This window comes from Marmota marmota, unplaced genomic scaffold (genome assembly GCF_001458135.2).
Source record: "Marmota marmota marmota unplaced genomic scaffold, marMar, whole genome shotgun sequence".
In the NCBI taxonomy this organism is placed as follows: Eukaryota; Metazoa; Chordata; class Mammalia; order Rodentia; family Sciuridae; genus Marmota; species Marmota marmota.
The window spans coordinates 54348745-54371727 of record NW_025999900.1 but is presented as its reverse complement, the minus strand read 5'-3'; the positions used below and the strand labels follow the sequence as shown (position 1 = coordinate 54371727).

At 34.4% G+C, this 22983-nt stretch overlaps 1 protein-coding gene across 1 annotated transcript in view; it reads left to right on the top strand.

The window, feature by feature from the left end:
• Eml5 (EMAP like 5) overlaps nt 1–22983 on the top strand; it is a 194718-nt gene that overhangs the window by 16892 nt on the left and 154843 nt on the right. Inside the window, exon 4 of the mRNA XM_048799527.1 lies at nt 1–135. Coding sequence (XP_048655484.1) covers nt 1–135 — 135 coding nt within the window. The remainder of the gene's footprint in view (nt 136–22983) is intronic.

Here is a 22983-nt window from a genome sequence, read left to right as displayed (position 1 = left end):
CCACCAGTGCCGCAACAACCTCTACTACACGGCGGCCAAGGAAATCGTGTACTTCGTGGCGGGGGTCGGCGTGGTGTACAGCCCGCGGGAGCACCGGCAGAAGTTCTACCGGGGCCACAGCGACGACATCATCAGGTACGGGCGGGGGGCTGCCGCCGCCGCGCTGCAGCGCGCGCTCGAGTTTGCACCTGTCGGTGCTGCTGCGGGCGACGTCCCTGGGAGTGGGACCTGCAGCTGTCGGGTCCAGAGCCCACCCAATAGGTGCTCTGCTTTCCCCCTCTTCCTATCTAGGGACCTTCTCGACCCTGTAAGATCAAGTCCGCAGGTTCTCCCGGGAGTTCGGTTTGATGGCTTTGCAACATACACCCATCAAAATTATGAAAACTGCGAAAAGGTTATTTTGTTAGCACTTTTCTGTTTTTTAAAAAGTCCCCGAGAGATTTTTTATTAAACGAATTCTTCAAGAGCCAGGGGAAACATCCTTAATAGAGAACTCAGCAGAGCACCGCTAGCTGTCCGCTGGTCCTGGGGTGTGCCCCGGGGTGGCACGCTGGAAGGCATTCACCTCTTGGCCATAATTATTAGTTCAGGTTTCACTGCCTGCAATTATGAGCAGATAGGAAAGAAACCCAGCCAACCTCAGGCAATTCATTGGAGGTTAAAATTTGCGTACCCAAAGGCAGCTTTGGGTAGGTCTCAAAAGCAAATAATTCCACTGGTTTCCAGTTCTCTTGGTTCATCTTCATTAAGGTACTTCTCAATAAACTTACTTTCCTTTTTAGTTTATTTAAGTCACAGGTGTTGGATGTGTATATATAGTTTTATTCTTTCTTAAACAGTATCTTAAAGTTGGCCCCAGTGCTTGTTTACATTTCTTTAGTAAGCAGTATATTTTAAACGGAATTTTCAATTAATATCTCAGTAGAACTTTTGTGGTAAAGTTAGGAGCTTCAGCAATTACTCTGGGCTATTGATTATTGCCTCAAGCACAATTCTTGTCCTTTATGGAGAATTATATATTAAAAAAGATTTTGAGAATGTGTATGTGTTGGTTCTCGGTTTTTTCTTTATTTTTTGTTTGTTTGTTTGTTTGTTTGTTTTGGGGGTATAGTGGGGATTGAACTCAGGGCCACTGGACCACTGAGCCACATCCCCATCCCTATTTTGTATCTTATTTAGAGACAGGATCTCACTGAGTTGCTTAGTGCCTTGCTTTTGCTGAGGCTTGCTTTGAACTCATGATCCTCCTGCCTCAGCCTCCCCAGCCATGCTTCTGGGTTTTTAACAGAGATTTTGTGTTTGAGTTTGGTAGCTTAATTTTATTCCTTTATGTATGTTTCACAGGATTTAAATCCACTATCTTGGTTTGATGTCTTGTAGGCAATAAGTTGTGGTATTTAAATTGCTTAAGTTGTTCTGTTTTGTATCTCTGTATATCTGTAATGTCTAGGAGGGAAAAGGAGTACTAGAACAAACCAAAGGTAGGACAAGATGGAGTAAAACTAAAAACAAAAATTGAAATTGTAGAATAGGGACTAAAGAGTGTTTTTTAAAAATATTTTTTAAAAAGACATCAAAGTGAAAATTTTCCAGATTGTACCTAATGTATTGCTATGGAAAGGATCTTGACAAGACATTTCATTTTCCTCAAGTTAGTATTTTTTTCTTTTCTTTTTTTTTTTTGTAGTAGTAGTGATTAGGGTTACAAAACTAGTATAACAATCCAAATTACTAATAAAACAGAACTCATAGTAATTATTTATGTAGTTATTCACCCCCAGAGGAGAGTTTACTCCAGCCCCCCCCACCCCCCGCCATCTTTTCAAGTCTCTCCTCCCCTTTTCCATGTATTCTGCCACCTAGAGCACCAGGCATCCTAGCTTTACCTAGATCAAGCAGTCTAGACTAAATTCCTCCTCCAGATATTGTCAGTTAGGTTGAATTCAGTAAGTGGTGCTGGTGTGAAGGATATTGAGGTCTTTGTAGTGCACATGAATTTTTACTCCTTGTTGATTATGAGAGAAGTATGATACTAAAGCCTTCCAAAACTAGATATGATTTATTTGTTGGGGTAAATTATGTCTCATTTATTCTTCCAGCAGTAATTAGAGGCTTTACTATATATCACACTACTTGAATTTTTAGAACTGGTCAATAAACTGTAAGGAAGGTAATGCCTTTGCCATCTTCTGGAATAGTTGCACAGTATTTATATCTCAAAATATTTCAAAATGACAAACATACTATAATTTTGCATAATTAAATACATGCCTGATTTATGCAAATGATACATAACTAAATAATTTATAGCAATTAAGTTTTCTGAAAAGTTACAATGAAGTAGGAAAATCTGAGTCATATAGCATATTGAAATTGGTGGCACAAATTTAATATAGTACTGGGAATATAATTTAGAAATCAGTCAAAGGGCTCAGAAAATTTCATAGTAATTATGGAGATCGTTTTTGTTTGTGAAATAGAATAAACCTATTAAAGGTGTCTTGTGAAATAGATCAGGCAAATCTTAAAACTTGAATTTTTTTCAATTCAGTGTTTGACTTATAAGAAACTATTCCAGTAATTTTCAATTATATAACAGCAGAAGATGTAGCATTCACAAATGTGATGCTTTGTGGAAAAACAATGTTACTGTAATATAAGGATTAGTGAAATACTATTTTCATTATTAGCTTTGTTTCCATGTTTGCTTAAAACTTACTTAAAACTTATTAGTCCAATATGACTTACTTTGAGTCTAAGTTTATTCCAAAATGAGCAGGTCATTGTCCTTAGGATTTGAAAATGTTAAGTGCTGTATTGGTTGTAAAGATTGAATCATGACACTATTTCATTTGTTTAGTGATTCTCCTATAATCTTCCTGTCATCTAGGATTGCCAGTGATGGTGCCATCTGACTTCTCATCATTTTTTCTGCATTACTTGTAATTGTCTTCTGTTTGCCATATCTCTGTATATACTATACTTCTGCAGTCACTTATCCTTTACTAGTATTTATTCCAGTAACTGGTTTATATATGGAAATGGACATCAGCATATCAGAAATAATACAGGACTTTCTGAGTTATTTTTCTATATATTCAAATTATATTGGTATAATTCTCTAGTTATGGTGTGTTCACAACGTGTTTAAGACTGTTATAAAATATACTAGACTAGTACTAGTTTTATCATAAAGATACACATCAGTAGCCTGGACTGTATACTTTTGTCAGTTGTCTTCCCAGAGGATGTGATAGCTTTTAAAATTTATTTTCCTAGTTACTGCCTAATCACCATTTTTTGTAAGTTTGTTCTTATTGTAGCAGGTATTATCAAAAGCTTTTAGATAATTTATATCAGTGAAGACCATTGATGTTAACTTGCCTCTGGTTTCCTTATAGGGATGACCAGGACTCATTATTTACATATTTTGTAGAAATAGATTTTGGAGTGCATTTTTTGTTATTGTTAAAACATGGTGAATGTATTTCACAGAATGATCGGGAGTATAAATGACAGTGCATCTGAAATACTTTGAAAAGTATATCATACTATATGGTTGCAGGTTAGAATAATAATTATAATTCACTGTTTTTAGGTATAGCTCTTTTTAGACAAAATGGTTGGTGTTGTAACTCTTTAATTGTGGTACATGGTATTCTTAAGAATTAAAACTGATCAAACCTCTCTGTAATCTATTAAAAATATTTTGTGACAGCTCAGTATTTATGACATAGGGAACTTCATTCATTCAACAAAAGTCTACTTGAAAATGTAATTCAGAATAGATATTAATGTGATCAATATTTTTTGTGTTTATGTGGGTCCATTAGCAATTTTTTAAGATCTGGCAGGAATCACTGCAAACTTTCTTGTAGTCTATGTTTGTTATTTCTCAAACCTGGCTGATCATTAGAATAATTGGAAGAGAGCCGGGCTTGGTGGAACACACCTGTAATCCCAGTGGCTCGGGAGTCAGACAGGAAGATCTTGAGTTCAAAGCCAGCCTCAGCAAAACTAAGGCTGAGCAACTCAGTGAGACCCTGTCTCTAAATAAAATACAAAATAGGACTGGGGATGTGGCTCAGTGGTCGAGTGCCCCTGGGTTCAATCCTCAGTACCCACCCCTGAAAAAAAAAAAAAAAAAGGATAATTGGAAGAGCTTTTCACAAATTTCCAGCTTTTCTTTCAGATGCACTCTCAGAACTCTCTAGGGTGGAAGCTGGGAATCTGCTCTTTAAAAAGTGCCTCAGATGCTTTTGGTAAGGAAACACACTGCCATCCTGTATTCTTAACATAAGCAGTTTGAGAAATGAGCATAAATTCTCCCCTCAAATCTGATACCAACATTTTATTAAGCATTGAATAATCTATAGTAGTAATTCAGAAAGTATTAAACTGTATACAGATTTAATAAAATGCCCCATGTTTAAGTAAATAGAATTAGGTGAATTAGCTTTACAGCTTTGTAATGATTCTGTTTAGTAAGACTTCCTTTTATGTGTCTGGATATCAAAATATTTATGCTTATTTACTTTTAAAATGCTGCATAATTTAAGGCATAAAATTAAGGCAAAAAGTAGAAAATATCTAGCTGAGTGCAGTGGCACACACCTATAATCCTGGTGGCTTGGGAGGCTGAGGGAGGAGGATTCCAATTTCAAAGTCAGTCTCAGCAATTTAGTGAATCTTTAAGCAACTTAGTGAGAGCTTGTCTTACAATAAAAAATAAAAGGGCTGGTGATGTAGTTCAATGGTTGAGTGCCCCTGGGTTCAATCCCTGGTACCAAAAAAAAAAAAAAAAAAAAGAATAATCTAGAATAAGAATCAAGATTGTCATAAATATGTATTGACTATATTTTTATTGTTTAATTAGGAAGAAAGCCAATTTTTTAGATTTGCATTTTAACTATTTTATTGCTTAGTAATTCTTACATGAAATATGCCAATAATTAATAATATGGAAGATCTTGGATATGTATTATGGAAAACATATGGAATGAGCTTTTAGAAGCTATTAAAAACTTACTGTTATTTCAAGGTTTCTCACTCATCAAAGAAATATTTTTGCACATCTTCTTTGTGCAAAGTTCCCTGACATAATCTCAGAGTTTAAAAATTCAATGAAGTACATTATCAATTAGAATAATATATGTGCTAGGGATATCACTGGCATACTTATGTTATGGTATGTACATGGGGACATAACAGTTCTCATTTTTTTTTTTTAGAGAATGAAGAATTTATATAAGGAAATGGATAGAAATAGTCATCAGAAGAAATGTATGAAGGTATAGAATTCTGGGAAAAAGTAACATTGTATGTAGTGGTCTTTGAATCCAGAATCTTTGAAAGAGTTGTTTGTACTATCTTTTAGTTACTTTTATCCTTGGCTGTATTCTGTTTCACTGTCATAGTTCTTGTCAAGATCACAAATGACCTCTATATTGCCATATCCAGTGCCCAGTTATCAGTTCTCATCTTTGATTTTTTTATTAATTTGACACAGTTGGTCACTCGCTTCTTAAAATGCTTTCTTTTTAATTTAAAATTTTAACTGATACATAAAAACACAAAAATTGTACATATTTAAGTGGTAGGTACCATGCAATGTTTTCATACATATATACATTATTTAATATTTAAATAAGGTTAAACATGTAAACATTCATCATTTCTTTATGGTAAAAACATTCAAAATCCTTTCTTCTAGATTTATGAAACATACAGTACATTGTCATTATGTATAATCACCCCACTGTGCAATCTATACAAGAACTTCTTGCTCTCGTCTAGCTATCACTTAATACCCACTGATAAACCTTTTTCCGTCCTCCCTCCCCTCTATTTTCTCTATCCTCTGGTAACCACTATTCTACTCTCAAATTCTATGAATTCAACTTTTTTTATATTCCATAGATGAGATCACATGATATTTGCATTTTCTGTGCCCAGCTTATTTTGCTTAATAATAAAATAGTTAAAATGCAATTATCATCTCCAGTTCTATTCATGCTGTACTTTTGTGTTTTAAATGTTGTCGGATTTTGTGGGGTTTTTTTTTTTTTTGGCTAAATAGTATTCCATTTTGTATATGTACCACATTTTTTAAATTCATCTTTAAGTTTTTCATGAAAGACATTTATATCATTTCCATGTCTTGGCTATTATGAATAGTACTGCAATAAACCCAAGAGTCTCTTAGACACGTTGATTTCATTTCCTTCGGACATGAAATCAATCAGTAGTAGGGTTACTGAATATACGGCACTAAAACACTCATAAGTGGCATCTGTAACATTTCTATTTTTTTTTTTTACTTTCTTATTCTTACAGCAAGTAGTTATTGAGTATTACTCTCTAGGGTTTGTACTTAGCACTAGAGCAAACTTCTACACCTTCAGAGAGTTTATATCTACTTGGAGGACATATATGGAATTAACCAGGTAAATTTTATACATGTGTGTATGTATATATTTATTTACCTATGTAAAGTTTTTCCTAAGAGCCAAGGAGAGAAAAAGCAGGAAAGTGAGATAAAAGGCTATTGAGAAGAGTTCAAACAGTCTGGCAAGAGAGGTCTCCCTGTACAGCTGAGACTTCGAGGTGAGGAAGTACCTAGTTACTGTGTGTAACTAGGAGGGAATGACACATTAGGCAAAAGGACTATCAAGTGCAAAAGCTCTGACGTAAAAGGCCTAGTATATTTGAGGATCAGTAAGTATGCCTGGAGTAGAGTGAACTTGGGGGTCAATAGTAAAGAATGAGGTTTGATGAGGTTATGGTGGTGGGGGCCGATTGTGTAGACTGTTTAGAGGATTTTGGCCTTCCCACCTGAGACTGGAAATTATTTGAAAAATTAATTGAAATTGATGATACAATTTGACTTATAATTTATAACAAAGTTATTCTGGTTCCTATATTGAAACCAGACTGATGGGTGGAGGGGCAGGATGGAAGCAGGGAAACATCTAAATCCAGCCAAGAGATTTGGTGGTAACAGTGAAAGTAATGAGAAAGGACAAATTCTGGATATATTTTGAAGACAGAGGCAGTATGGTTTACTAATGGATCAGATGCAAATTGTGAGAGAAAAGAAAGGTCAATGGTGATCCCAGAATTTTTGGTAAGAATGACTGGAAGAATGGAGTTACCAGTTACTGAAGTAGGAATAATTGGCAAGAGTAAATTTTCTGTTTTGGGAGGAGGGGAAATCAGAAGCTCTATTTAGGAAGTGTTCAGTTTGTGGTACCTAATAGACAATGAAGTAGGGCTGAAAATTAGGCAGATGAACATACATGTCTATAATTGAAGAAAGCAATCTGGGCTGGCTTAGTGTCAGTTTTGGTGTTATCAGCATGTATATATCATTTAAAGGTCACTAAAGGAGCAAGTATTATGAGAAAGGATCTAAAAAAAAATTGATTCCTTTGTTACTCCAACATTTAAATGTAGAGTTGAAGAACTTAAAAAAAAATGTGTCCTGAGAAAAATAAGAAAAAACAGAGGGTGGCAGGGATCAGGACATGGAAGGCAAGTGAAATGTATTTCAAAGGAGTGATCAACTGCATAAGGTAAGATGTGGACCACTTCATCTTAGTGGAAGTATAGCTGTTTTGCGATTATAATCACAAGACTCCCCAGGAGTCTGTTATTTCCTGACAGGAAAATGGGGGAGAAAAAAGAACTCAAAATGAGTCATTATTAATACATAGAACTAGCATTTTTAAGATTTATTTCTGCAACTCCAACTTCAGTTGGTTATTAAGAAAAAAAATGGCATATGACTGGCAGCCCTAGATTCTTGCTACTCAAAAGTGTCATCTTCAGACTAACAGTATTAGCATCACCTGGAAACTCATCAGAAGTACAGATTCTCAGGTTTTACCCATACATACCAAATCAGAAACTCTAGGTGTGGATCAAGCGATTAGTTTTAATCACCTCCAGGTGATGTTGCTATAGTCTGAAGTTTGAGAACCTTTGCTCTAAATTCTTGATCCCCAAACCGGGCTACATACTAGAATCACTTGGACAGTTAAAAACAAACAAAATAAAACCACCTTTCATTCCTAGAAATTCTGATTTAATTTGTTTATGATGGGGCCCAGTTGTAGTTTCTTTGTTGTTGTTTCCTTCAGTTTTTAAATTTTAAGCTTCCTAGATGATTCAAATATGTAGCTAAGGCTGCAAACTACATAGTAGTAATCCATGTTTAAGAAATTAATCTGAAAAACGGGGCCTACCCAATTCATTTACTTTGTCTTATGCAATGTGGCTAATTTACCAATTACCGGGACTCTCTTCAGTACCTTAGACTTCTTGTCTAAGCCCCTCTATCCCATGCTGACATCTGTTTAGAGATTTATTACTAAAAAAGAAATTCTTAGTACAGTTTTCTGTTGATGGTTCTACTCAGTATCATCAGGGCTGAAAACATCAAAAGACATCTAGATACACTACCTCACCAGTCCAGACAAAAGCTCATTTGCTGGGGACCTGGAAGATCAAAATATGTATATAATTGTTTGTATCTGGAATGGTATCAGATGAGGTCTTTTGTAACCCAGTGCCTCAGGTGTGATGGTTTCAACAGCCTCATGAAGTAGATGCAGTTGGTTTGGCTAAATGGTTTGGGTTATAAAAATCCTGAGGTTTTACATTAATAAATTTTTCTCTTGGAGCCAGAATCTCTAATCATAAATAGACCAAACATCTGATATATTAACATTTGATGGGACACATAAATACCCATGAGAAGGACAGATCATCCCCACTCTATGAAATTCTCAAGTGGAGTTTATGCCTGGAGAGTTGAAATAGCACCTTGGGGTTGGGGGCTGAAGAATATGTACTTAGCATATGTTTTGAGGCCCTGATTTCAATCCCTGGCATAAAAAATGAGAGAAAAAGATAAAATAACAATCTAGGGTTATGTGCATTCAGGGAAAGATGCTGGAATATTTTATTTTGTAGGGCTGTGACTACATGTTGCCATTAACCAAGCATGAAGCAACTGACTGCTTGCCTTTAAGTCTAGCAAGTATTCTCCACTGTGTCTTCAATAGGAATTAATATTCTGACAAAGGGTTATTCCTAGCCAGTGTAAACAAGTTGCCTTGGCTACGCTAGACTCTATTCTGATTATAGGATGGCATATGGCATTGTCATATTGGCTAAAGACAGCAAGAGCTGGAATAAATGTCTTAATTATGGATCCTATCTACAGTATCATACTCTATTGGCCAATATAAATTAAAGGTGGATTATGTTATTAAAAGACCGAGTAAAATATAGTGCCCACTCTACAACAGTTGACATGCACATACACCTGAAGTAGTAAGCATTGGTAGAAAACGCTAAATATTTGTTTTGTGTTGGTTGACTGCTACAATGAGAGGATAGGTACAGGACTGAAAGTGGACATTGTACACTAATATATAGATATTTGGAGAGTTATCAACAGGTGTTTCATGATAAAATGAAATTCTTAATTTTTTTCCCTTGGGGCAGGCAACACATATTATGTTGGATTACTAAGTAAGAGATGGTGATTATAGAAGATGTTAACTGAGATTTCACTCCAAAGTTTACCTTGTTCTTTGCAACCATGGGGAGAATACCTGATTTTAGTTTAATCCAATGTGTGCGTAATCTAGGGATAAAACAGAGATAGTTTGGATGTGAGGAGAGAATTCTGGATTGTTTCATGCCAAAGTATGGATGATGTGAACCTCTGGATGAGGCCTGAGAAGGATGCTGTCATAGCCATGTGTATTGCAAATATGGAATGTATGGAAGAACAGTGAATGTCTGACATGAAAGACCCAGAAATAAACTGGTGGTAAGAGAAGTGTACAACTTAGTCTTGTTTCTCACACCAGTTAGAAAAACCATTTCACAATTGCTATCAGTTTCCATGTCAAGGAAATCCTTCTGCTTTCCCTGTTCCTGGGAATCATATATCTACTTAACTTCTCACCCAAAGAAGACATCATTCCCTACCCCAAATCCATTAGAATCTCTATCACTTGAAGAGGATTTACTTTCTTGGTCAGAATATATAATACTATAAGATGCAACTAACAGCCTCTATTGTGGAAGGTTGTATTACATAATTCATTTCAATATGTGGGTGACTGGTGAGGTAATTTGCCATAGGCAGTTCTTTTTTTGCTGTTTTTACTCAGTATAAATAATGATGTAACCAGGTTTGACTGTTTTAGTGCCCATGTCTTTATAAGAAGTAGGGTTCATTAGGGAGCAGGCATATTCCCAACCAAAAATGGAAAGTGAAAAGCCATTCTAAGTCTTGCAGCATAGTTGATAACTAACTACAAAGGTGAAAGATTGGTTATCATTACTTGGTTGCAGTATGATTTTACTAATTGTTAGTTAACTATGGATAGTGTACTTAACATATAGAAACCACATATGGTGGCAGAAATTTTTTGTGGAACCTGGCATGCATTGAAAAAGGCAGTTTTTAGAGCCATATAAAGAGACTAGAAATTTGAGATCTACATAATAGGGATTATGAGAGGCTTGCTAGGTTCTTTACTAGAGGGTTGTTATTATTTAAATTATTAATATGTAATTTATTATAGAAAATTGAAAGTCATTAAAAATAAGAAAGAAGTTTACCAAAAATCATGAAATCTAGGGAGATTTCTGTTGTGTTTTAGATTATTCCCTTTTAAGCATTTTTTTTGTTACGTGTATTCATAAATAGTTGAGGTCACAATATGTATAAAATTTTGAATTCTATGTTTTTTACTTAACATTATAACAGAAGCTTTCCTCAGTATTGTGAAAATCCCCATACATGTTTTGTTTTTTAAATTCTCTCAGCAGTACTGAGAGTTGAACTGAAGGCCCTCCATGTGTGAGGCAACCCATACTTATTTTTAATGACTATATGAGAGTCTGTCCTGTGGGTGTACCATACTTATGGAACCATTTCTTAGATGTTTGGCATTAAGGTAGTTTTCAAATTTTTGATGCTATAAAAGATGATACCATGAAAATAGTTGCACATAAGGATAATTTTGATTAAATACATACCATATGCCAGTAATTGTTGTAGGTCCTCAGGTTTTAATATCAACAAAAAATAGCAACGTCTCTGTCCTTTTGGAGTATAAATTCTAGTGGCAAAGTAAGACAGTAAATTTATAATAATAGTATTAGGTAGCTGATAAATAGGGTAATGAATAGAATATGTTTAGATGACTAGGGGGAATTAGGGAAGGCTTCTCTGAGCTAGATATATTTGACCTACAGCATTAATGAGGCAGAGATTTGGGAGATCATTCTAGGCAAAGAGTGTAATAAGCTTGGCCTTTTTAAGGGACAGAAAGGCCAGTGTGACTAGAGTGTAGTGAACCAAGAGAAAAATGATAGAAGTCTTTTATAGAGCCTTGTAAATGTCTTCCTCGACACTTTGGATCATATCCTAGATCAATAGAAAGCTATAGGAGAGTTTTTAACCAGGTAAATTAGAAGGTCAAATTTATATTGCTCTCAAATATTACTCTGGCTATGTTGAGAAAACTCTAAAGGAGAGCAATAATGGAAGAAAGATGGGTGATCAAAGGTTACCAAAGGAGTCCTGATGTAAAACGAATGCTGGTTCAGATTAGGATTGTGGCAGAGATGAGGGTGTTGGACTGCATGTAATGAGCGGGTGGGGGGGGGCGGGGAAGAAGTGGCAAGGACTTCTAGATTCTTTATCTGAGCAATTGAGTAGATGGTGATACCATTTACTAAGGTGAGTAGGAGCAAATTGGGAGTGTAAAGAGAAAATCAAATGCCCTTTTGAACTTCATAAATTTGAGTGCTACATTCATTGCTCTGGGTTAGAGATTAGATTTGGAGGTTATCACTGTGTGTATGCATTGAAAACCATGGTATTTGATGAATTCACTTGGGAAAGAAAGGGAAGATAGCCAAAACACTGATAGTCAAAGGTTGGGTATAAGATGCAAGACCTATGAAAGGAGACAGGAGGGGCTGATAGATTAGAATCAGGAAAGTATTCCAAAAAAGAAAGAGTAGTGGTCAGTTGTGTGAATACTTCTGAAAAAGTGGAGGAAAATAAAGATATACAGCTTAACCATTAGATTTGGCAAGATTGTATGTGACCTTGAAAGAACCCAGTGAAAGAGAAGGAACAAGTCTATTTGGAATATGTTGAGGCAATAAAGGGAGTGAAAAAAAAAATGGACAACTTTTTTTTCAGATGTTTTGCTACAAATGCAAAGCAGAGAAATGGGGTATTATAGGTGAATTGTGAAGGGAGTTATTTTTAAAAGTAGGTATATCTGAATGCTACTAGGAATGACTCAGTAATGAAGAAGCAATAATTCCAGAAGAGTTAATTATAAGACTAAAGTACTTGAAAGTAAGAATAATGGGACAAGTTCAAGGAATTTCTTTCATTTTACAAGAGGGAAGCCAGAATTAGCCAGTACAGTTGTAGTTAGGTTAGTGGTAAGTATGAAGTATCTCCTTTGATAAGTACAAGGCAGACTTATCAGCTGCAAGGCAGAGGTCCATTTTAGAGCTGTAGTCAAGAAGGGACTTGAAGGTTGACAGAAGAATGCTAAGTGTTTAATAGAATTGTCTAATGCGGTAAAATGCTCATTTGAGATGTATGAGATAAATTTAGAGAGACATTGATTAACATAATTGTATATAAGAAGGAAAATCTATGAAGATGACTACAGCCCCTTTTGTGTTTCATATATTATTTATAGTTATGATAGATTTAGAAATTAAATGCTTGAAATAACAATATATATTGCAGCATTTGATGACATTGCTGACACCTAATCAAGTTTCCATAACTCAGCCATATTAATAGAAAAAAAGCTTAAAAAAGAATCTAAGCTGGGTGTAGTGGCCCATGCCTATAATCTAAGCAACTCAGGAGGCTGATATAAGAGGATCACAAACTCAAGGCCAGCCTTGGCAATTTAGTTAGGCTCTAAGCAATGTAGTGAGATCCTATCTCAAAATAAAAAGGACTGGGGATGTAGCTCAGTGGTAAAGTACCCTCATTTCAATCCCCAGCATCCCTTCCCACATACAAAAAAAATCTGTTTATTTTTCTGTATATTTCATATGATGGTTATATTTCACAATATGGATGGCTAATCTTAAATGTTTTAAAATAGGAATATGCTTTCAAATAGTTATTTCTATCATCCCTTTCCCAAATTAATTCATGTGTGTTGTTGCATTACTCTATATGTTCAGCAGTATACCAATATAACGTAACTATAAGTTGACTTTAAAGATATGTGAAAATATGAGAATATAACGTAACTATAAGTTGACTTTAAAGATATGTGAAAAGCACTCATGCTTTCATTCTCTTAAAGAAAATTGGAGCTATTAGAAGAGAACTTTCAGGTTCCACCTATTCATCAATCATACATCCTGCTTCTATTTCAGTCCCTTTACTTATGCATTAGATCCCACATGTTTTTGCCTATTTCAGAAATTCTTGCCCTCACCTACCTCAATATTTTTGCTTAGTGCTGGATGAGTCTTGTGAATATATAAAGTATGCTCAAAAGATGGTCTTTTCAAAAAATACAGTTAGCTGGGCATGATGGACCATGCCTTGGGAGGCTGAGGTAGAGGATCCAAACTTTGAGGCCAGCATCAGCAATTTAGCAAGACCTGGGGATGCAGCTCAGTGGTAAAGCCCCTTAAATTCAATCCCCAGAACAAAAAAGAAAAAAAAAGAAAGAAAGAAAAGAAAAGCCAAAAACCACTAAGTATTCATTATGGAGAAAAAATAAGCCCCAACTTATGCTTCACCAATATAAAATATAATTGAGGCAGCTGGGATATGGTTCAGTAGTATAGCACTTTCCTCCCCCATGTGAGGTACTGGGTTGGATCCTCAGCACCACATAAAAGTAAATAAACAAAATAAAGATACTGTGGCCATGTGGACTCCCCAAAATATATTTTTTTAAAAAATGTAATTGATATTGAGTCATATATCTTAAATGTGAGAGCTAAAATTAAAATTTCTAGGAAAAAAATGTATGGGAAATAGGACACACAAAATCATGAATTATAAAATTTAAATTATACATTGAACTTAATTAAAGTAATTTTCAGACTTCAGTAACTGAAGATAGTATCAGATATGTATAGTTAGTCTCTTAAATCTTCCCCTTAAACTACAAAACTGCTTCATGATTATGAACTTTCTATACAAACCAAAGCGTAAGCATTACTTAGAGAACACCAAACTAAAAAAAAGAAAAACTGAAAGAGGAAAAGAAACAAATTCCATCTGAAGTTTTATAAGCTCTCTTCTCTCTCCTCTGCTCAGTTCATAAAGAGTAACCTAAATAATTGAAAAGTTGACTGGATACTATAAGAATAAAGATGAAAAATAACTGTACAGAATGCTATAATCTAGTTAGTAAAATTATTTCTTGTTAGAGCTAGCCATTCTGAAATATCTGGACATACTAAAATAAGTACATAGGTTATATAGTATGAGAACTTAGTTTCTTACTATTAGAGGCAAAAGTTATAAATAAGATAGAAGTTTTAGATGAACTCTGTAGTTTTGGATTAGAATCTAAAGGCATTTATATGAATCATTTTTAAATGTACAGAGAAAATAAGTACTTTGATTAGTATGCATATATGTGTTTCCTTGCTTTGGTTGCTAAGGCAGCCTAGAAGTACTAACATTCCAATAACAATGATCATATCTCATTGCCAGATCTTGTTCAATAAACCCAGTTCTCTAACAAAAGGAATCAGGTCTTCCTTGAGAATTAGTTTATTATGGGCTATCTAAAAAATACTGGAATGTTTTATGTGCAAGAAAGTGAGTGCTCAAAAAAAATAAGGTGGTGGCTAATTGAAAGAATATGAAAATCAATCTCAGGGATTTCCTGAGAGCCAAAAATGGAATACTTTGAGCTACATAGTAAATAATGGATAGTATAAAATTTTAGCCCATAGAATAAAACCAGAGTCCACAAACAAAAGACTGGGGTAAACCTGGCTTTCTACATGTATTTGTAAATGAAGTTTTATTGGGAATCATGAGTTTTTGTTTCATTAGTACTTTGCAACCTCATTTTCTTTATTGCTTCCCTAAGGAGAAATAAAGTACTTAGGTATTTTTTCCTATATGCCTTCACTCACGATGAAATTTTAATACCACACATATACAGTCTATTAATTAACATACTGCATGAATATCTGTGCTTTATAAAATAAAAGAGTAAGACCACCATGCATATAAGAACCAGTTTTCACCCCTTTGGAGAAGATGTTGTTCCTAATGAGAATGTATGGTTTACATATTTTTTATAGCCAATTTGACTATAACAACCCAGTTGAATAGTTGTAACAGAAATTATGTAGTCCTCAAAGCATAAAATATTTACTATCCACTCTACCCAGAAAAAGTTGGTGATTTTAAAAATCAATAAGTTGAAGCTGATAGATCTATAAACACACATTGGATTTAATAAATATATAAATAAATAAATGGGAGAGAAAAATCAGTTCTTCCATATAGTAGAATTCCAACTAATTACTCTAGAAGAAATGACGGAAATAAGAGGATCACGTTATGTGAATGCTGTAGTAGTAAGTGTTTAGGCCAAGATTTATCAATAGATGCTAAAGTTAGTTTGTAAAAATTTGAGGGAAAGCAGAATTTGCCATCTCAATGTACCTTCTCTAAGATACTACGAAGAGAACTTTGTAGAAATTTTACAGTAGCAGCCACAAGTTTAACTAAGGGATCAGGTATTAAACAACATCAGTAATATTACAGATTAACATATGGAACCACATATTAAGCACTAGGAAGGACAAACATAATTTTTGTGGGATCTTTCCAAAATTGTATAACCTTGTTCTAATCAGAGAAAATAGATAATGAGTCCATAGTTAGAGATTTTATAAAATAACTCTTCAGAAATGTCAAGGTCATGGAAGACAAGAATAGTCTAAGGAACTGTTACAGACTGGAAGATGTTAAGAAGAAATATCAGCTAAATGTAGCATGGGATCCTGGATAGGATCTTGGAACAGAAAAAAGACATTAGTAGAAAAATTAGTTAATTTTGGATAATAGTTTAGTGAATATTATTATACTAATGTTAATTTTTCTCTTCCTGATAATTGCATTGTGATTATGTGAAATGTTGATATTAGGAAAGTGAGATGGAGACATAAGAAAACAGTAACTGGATTTGGTGGCCTGTGCTTGTAGTTCCAGTTGCTTGGAAGGCTGAGGCGGGAGGATCCTTGAGCCTGCAAGTTGGAAGTCAGCATAGGCAAGAGAGAGACCCTCCCTCAAAATTAACAAACAAACAAACACACAACTAAATAATGAAAGAAAGGAGAACTTTGTACAATTTGTAACCTTTTTATAAAATTAGTTCAAAATAAAACACCTCTTTGAGAAATTAAATTATTTTATTCCATCAAAGTTACCATTAAGAAAATGAAAAGATAATCCACAAACTGGGAGACACAGATGTGAAACATATATTTGAGAAAATAATTATATTAAGGACAGTTCAAGAATTCTTTTTTTAAAACTTTTTTTGTAGTTGTAGATGGATAGAATGCCTTTATTTTATTTATTTGTTTTCATGTGGTGCTAAAGATCAAACCCAGTGCCTCATAATGCTAGGCAAGCAGTCTGCCTCTGAGCTACAGTCCCAGTCCTCAAGAATTCTTGTGGTGACAAAAAACCAATTTAAAAATAGGCAAAATGCTTTTTGCCTAGTCGTAGACCCAGTTATGGGAAATGCCCAATAGTGTTTAGAGGCTAACATATTGCATGTTTAGCCACAGTACAATGAAAAGGGGCTCTTAGGAGCTGGGGAGGATGAGTAAAAATGAGAGAGGTCATAGAATTCAAGAAGAGGATCTCACAGGCAATATTTGATGTCCCTGACTCACTCTTAATGCTGCATGGGCATGGAAATAATTGATCAAAGGCTTTGAGAATGGAACTAAAACATCCAGGTTTCAGATTTGCCCCTGTGGTATACATGTAGTAGTACATGTAGTAGTACAGCAAAGTATACATGTAGTAGTACAGCAAAGTATTTAAACACCGAACTAAACATGGGAGCTATGGAAGGAATGTTGGAACATATGCCCTGAACAGGATTACTTTCCTGCCAAAATAAATAAAAATATCAACATTCTCTAGAAGATTTTAATAGGACCCAAGTTCATAAAATATTATTCAGAATTCCCAGGATGTAATTCAAAGAATTAGGAAAATATTAACTTAGGAAAGATGATAGTCATCCTTCCCAAGATGACCTAAATGTTGAGTTATCAAAAGAATTTAAAGCAGTAGTTACTGTATGCCACAAATAAAGGGGAATGCTTTTAAAACAAATGGAACACCAGAAGTCTTCATTCAGCAAGGAAATAGAAGCTTTATAAAAATGAATTTTTTAGTACTGAAAAATACAATATTGAAAATAAACATTCTCTAGTGGACTCAGTGTGGGAGACAAGTGTGGGAGACAGTGGTAGTAGCCACATTGGGCCCAAAGATACCCACTAATCCCTGGAACTAATCCCTTTCCCTGTTGCATTAAGCAGGGCAAGAGTGGCTTTGCAATATAATTAATTATGGACCTTAAGATAGCAAGAATATCTTGAATTATCCACATGGGCCCAGCATTTGTTTAGCTGGAGAAGACATGCTGCAGGGGTCAGATTTGGAGCTTGACACTCACTCAATGTGCCATTGCTGGTTTAAAGATGGAAGTGGAAATGTGAGGAGGAATACACATGCCCTCAAGGAAGTAAGAGGTTCTCAATTGTTAGCCAGTAGAGGAAGGAAGTCTTTTGTCCTTCAACCACAAGGAACTAAATTCAGTTAACATTCTGAATTAACTTGGAAGCTGATTCATCTGCAGACACTTCAGAAAGGAATGCAGCTATGTTGACTACTTGATTTCGGCCTTGTGAGGCTATAAGCAGAGGAGCCCACTGAGCCACACTATAACCAGATTTCTGCTTTACAGAACTGTGAGATAATATATTTGTGTTGTTTTAAGATACAAAATTTGAGGTAATTTTTCACATCAAGCATAGCAAACCAATACAGTTGGGAGAATGTTTTTATCCTCCCTACATATTAATAAATTAGATTTATTGTTTCTTGGATACTGGCAGACATGAAACTTCAGGATCAGAGATAAGGACTTTATTATTCATGACACAGCAAACAGCATGAGCCAATAACTCTAGAATGCACATTGTTTTTAAGTGCCATTGGAACATTTACAACGTGTCATATACTGTAAAACAAACTTCAACAAATTTAAAAGAATGAAAATCATAGAGTGTGTACTCTGTCCATAATGGAATTGCAGTGAAAATCTTTTTGTCAGGGAAAAGTGCTAGAGATTGAACCCAGGGCTTTATGCATGCTAGGCAGTCATTGCTGTACCACTGAACTACATCCCCAGCCCCCAAAAGAAAGTCAATAACACAAGACAGAAGGGAAGTCAGAAAATGTTTTTAAATGGAAGAAAAATGAAAGCACAACATTTCAAAATTTGTGAAATTCAGCTAAAGAAGTGTTTCAAAGGATTTTTATATTGTTAAATGTATATATTTGAAGAAAAGAAAGATCTCAGGTCAATAATTTAAGATTTTACTCTAAGAAATCAGAAAATTAAGAGCAAATAACCTGAGAGGAAACAAAAAAGGAGGTAATAAAAGTGAATGGAAATTAAGGCAAACAGCAAAGCAATAGAGAAAAATCAAACCATAAGCTAATTCTTTGAAAAGATTGATTAAATTAATCAATTTGTAGTTACACTGACCAAAGAAGACAAAAATTACAAATATTTAAAATATCACTGTTGATCCAAAGATATTTAAAGAGTATTAAATACCATAAACAACTCTATACACATACATTTCATAACATAGATGAAATAGAATATTCCCTTGAAAGATATAAACTATCAAACTCAACAAAAAGATAACACAAGGGAGTTCTGTATCTGTTAGTTCCTGGTCTAAATTGTTTCACTAGTGATTCTTTCAAACATTAAAATAATAATAATAATACCAATTCCAGTCCTGAATTACTCTAATATAAAATCTGAGCAAAGACATTAAAAGAAAAGGAAACTTATATAACATTGTTCCTTATTAATATAGATATGAAAATTCTCAATAAGTTAATAAGCTCTAGAAGTCTTCTGGAATGATATTTACCAAATTATATATGTATTTTTGTCTAGTTTTGGTAACAGGATAATACTGGTTTCATAAAAATAATTTGTCAGTGTTCCCTCCCTTTTTATTTCATGGAATAATTTGAGGAAGATTGGCATTTGTTGTTGTTGTTGTTCTTCTTCTTCTTTTTTTTTTTTTGGTATTGAGAATTGGTGAGGTACATCCCCATTTTATTTAGAAACAAGGTCTTGCTGAATTGTTAAGTGCCTTGCTAGTCTGCTGAGGCTGGCTTTGTACTCAGGATCCTCCTGCCTCAGCCTCCCAAGTTGGCATTAGTTCTTTAAAGGTCTGGTAGAATTCAGCAGAGGATATGTCTGGTCTTGAGCTTTTTTTTTTGGAAACTTTTTAAAAAATATTTATTTTTTAGCTTTAGGTGGACACAATATCTTTATTTTATTTTTATGTGGTGCTGAGGATTGAACTCAGTGCCTCATGCATGCCAGGCGAGTGCACTACTACTTGAGCCATATCCCCAGCCCTGTTGGAAACTTTTAATAGCTGCTTTAATCTCATTGCTTGATATTAGTTTGTTTAGGTTTTCTGTATCCTCATGGTTCAATTTGGGTAGGTTACATTTATACAGGAATTTGTTCGATATCTTCCAGATATTCCAGTTTACTGGAGTATAAATTTTAAAAATAGTTTATAATGATTCTCTAGATTTCATAAGTGTCTGTGGTAGTATCCCCTTTTTATCTTAATTTTGTTGATTTGGGTCTTCTCTCTCTTTTGGTTACTTTCTCTAAGGTTTTATCAATCTTGCTTATTTCTTCAAAGAACCAATTCTTTGTTATGTTGATTCTTTGTATTGTTTTTTCTCAATTTCATTAATTTTTGGCTCCTATCTTAATTATTTCCTGTCTTCTATTGATTATGGAATTAGTTTGTTGTTCTTTTTTGGACTGTTGATGTGTAACATTAGATTATTCATTGGTAACTTTCTATTTTTTAATGTAGGAACTCAATGCTATAAACTCTTAGAACTACCTCAACACTGTCCCAGAGATTTTGCTATGTTGTATTTCTATTCTCATTTATTTCTAAGAATTTTTTTAAAATTTACCTCCTGATTTCTTCTACAATCCATTTTTCATTTAAGAGTGTATTAATCTCCAGGTGTTAGAATGATCTATTTATCTTGTTGATTTCTAATTTCTTTCTATTATGATCTGATAGAATGCAAGGAATTGTTTCTCTTTTTTGTGTGTAATTGCTAAGGCTAGCTTTGTGTCCTAAAACATGATCTATTTTAGAGTAGAGTCCACTGAAAAAAGAAAGTGAGTTTGTTTGTTGATTGCCAGAATATTCTATAGATATCTGTTAGGTCCATTTGATTGCTAGCATTTTTTAGATCTGGTGAGTCTTTACTTAGCTTATGTCTTAATGACCTATCTAATGATGAGAATGGTGTGTTGAAATCATCCAGTATTATTGTCTTTGGTCTTTTTGATTCTTTTTACTGGAAAGTGCTTGTTTTATGTATGTAGATGCACCATTGTTTGGGGCATAAATATTTACAATCCTTATTACTTCTTGTTGGGTGATCCTCTTAACCAATATGAAGTGACCTTTGTGTCTTCTGATTAATTTTGGCTTGAAGTCTACTTTGTCTGATATGAGAGTAGCTACCCCTCCTTGCTTTTGGTCTTCATTTGCATGTTATATCTTTTTCCATCCTTTCACCTTTAGCCTGTGCATGTCTTTGCCAATAAAGTGAGCTTCTCATAAACAACATATGATTGGGTCTTGTTTTTTAATCCATTCTGTCAATCTGTGTCTTTCGATTGGATTATTTAGACCATTTTTATTCAGTGTTATTATAGAGAGATGTTATTTCCTGACATTTTGATTTATTTCTAATGCTAATTCAGACTCAAATCTCCTTTAGTTGACTATGCTTCCAGTGAGATTCATCCCTATGGTGAATCTGTTTTTTATTTTTTATTTCTTCTGCATGCAATATTTCATTGACTATGTTTTATTAATACTTATAGTTTCTGCCTATCATGGAAGACAGAATCTTCAATTCTGAAGGACAGTTTTTCTGGATATAGAAATCTTGGTTGTCACCCATTTTCTTTCAGAGCTTGGTATATATCATTCTACGCTGTCTTGGCTTTGAGGGTCTGGGTTGAGAAATCAGTTGAAATCCTAATTGGCTTACCTCTAAATGTGACCTGCCATTTTTTCTTTACAGCTTTTAAAATTCTTTCCTTATTTTGTAAATTAGGCATTTTCATTACAATGTGTTTTGGACAGGATCTTATTTAATCTTGCCTATTTGGGGTTCTAAATGCCTTTGTATTTGCATTTTTATCTTTTCCTAAGGTTTGGAATTTTTGTGTTATTATTTCATTGAAAAGGTTGTGCATTATTTTAGTTTGCATTCTAATCATGGTCTTTTAATATTTTTTCTTTATTTTTGATTTTATTTTCAAGATTGTGTATTTTGTTTTCAAGGCCTTCTGTATGGTCTAATTTATTGGTGATGCTTTCAACCTAATTTCAGTTTGATATATTGAGTCTTTCATTTCCAGGGTTTTCATTTGGTTCTTATCAGAGTCTTTATTGCTTGTTGAAACAATCTTTTACTTCCTGTATTTTGAAAGTTCATTTCTTTTTTTTTTTTTGAGAGAGAGAGAGAGAATTTTTTTTTTTTTGTAGATGGACACAACACAATATCTTTACTATGTGGTCCCACCCTTGCTAGGCATGCGCTCTACTGCTGAGCCACAATCCCAGCCCCAAAAGTTCATTTCTTACATCTTCTTTTAGCTCATAGATTGTTTTAACTATGAAATTTCTAAATTCTTCCTTTAACATTTTCTCCATTGTTGTTTCAATAGGATCAGTTGTTGAAGTGCTGTGGGTTGCTTGGGGTAATTTGTTATCTTGCTTTTCATTCTGTTTGTATGTCTTCCTGTCTATTGGGATTATTATCACCCTTCTTTTATACAAGGGACTATTTAGTTTGCTTCTTTCTTTTAAGAGCCCCAGGTGGGTGAATATCTGATTATTGATAGTTGCACTCAATGTGAGTCTTATGCTGTTCCCAGTATCAGCATCACTTTGAGAGAAGAAACACTAAACCATATTTACTACTATCACTTCAGAGTAAAGTCATGTATTAACCCTAGGAAAAACAAAAACTTATTATAGTGTTCTCCACAGCTCCTGTAATTTAGGTATAAACTTGTAGTAATGTTCTTTGAGGTTCTCTAGAGATAGCCCTTCTCATGCAAATTCAGGGTTGTGCTTTCTAAGCGAGCCTGTGTTCTACCATCTTAAGAACTTTCCATTATTTTGGATGAGGATGTGGCTCAGTAATAGAGCCACATACTTGCCCAGTATTCTCCAGGCTTAGGGTTGGATGCCTAGCACACAAGAAAAATAAAGAAAAAAAAGGAAAAGAATATTACATTCTTTCAAGCCTGGGAGGAGGGGATAAACATTACATTCTTTCAATCCTAGTGGGAGATGTCTTCCCATTTAAGTATTTTTAAATGTCTTTTGATGGGGTTTTGTAGATTTAAAAGTAGAAATGTTATGCTTCATTAAATTTATTCCTAGGTATTTCATTTGGTTCTTCTTGATATTGTTGTTGTTGTTATTATTATTATTAGTGAGGGGAAACTAGGGATTGAACTCAGGGGTGCTTTACAACTGAGCTACATTCTGAGCCCTTTTAATTTTTTGTTC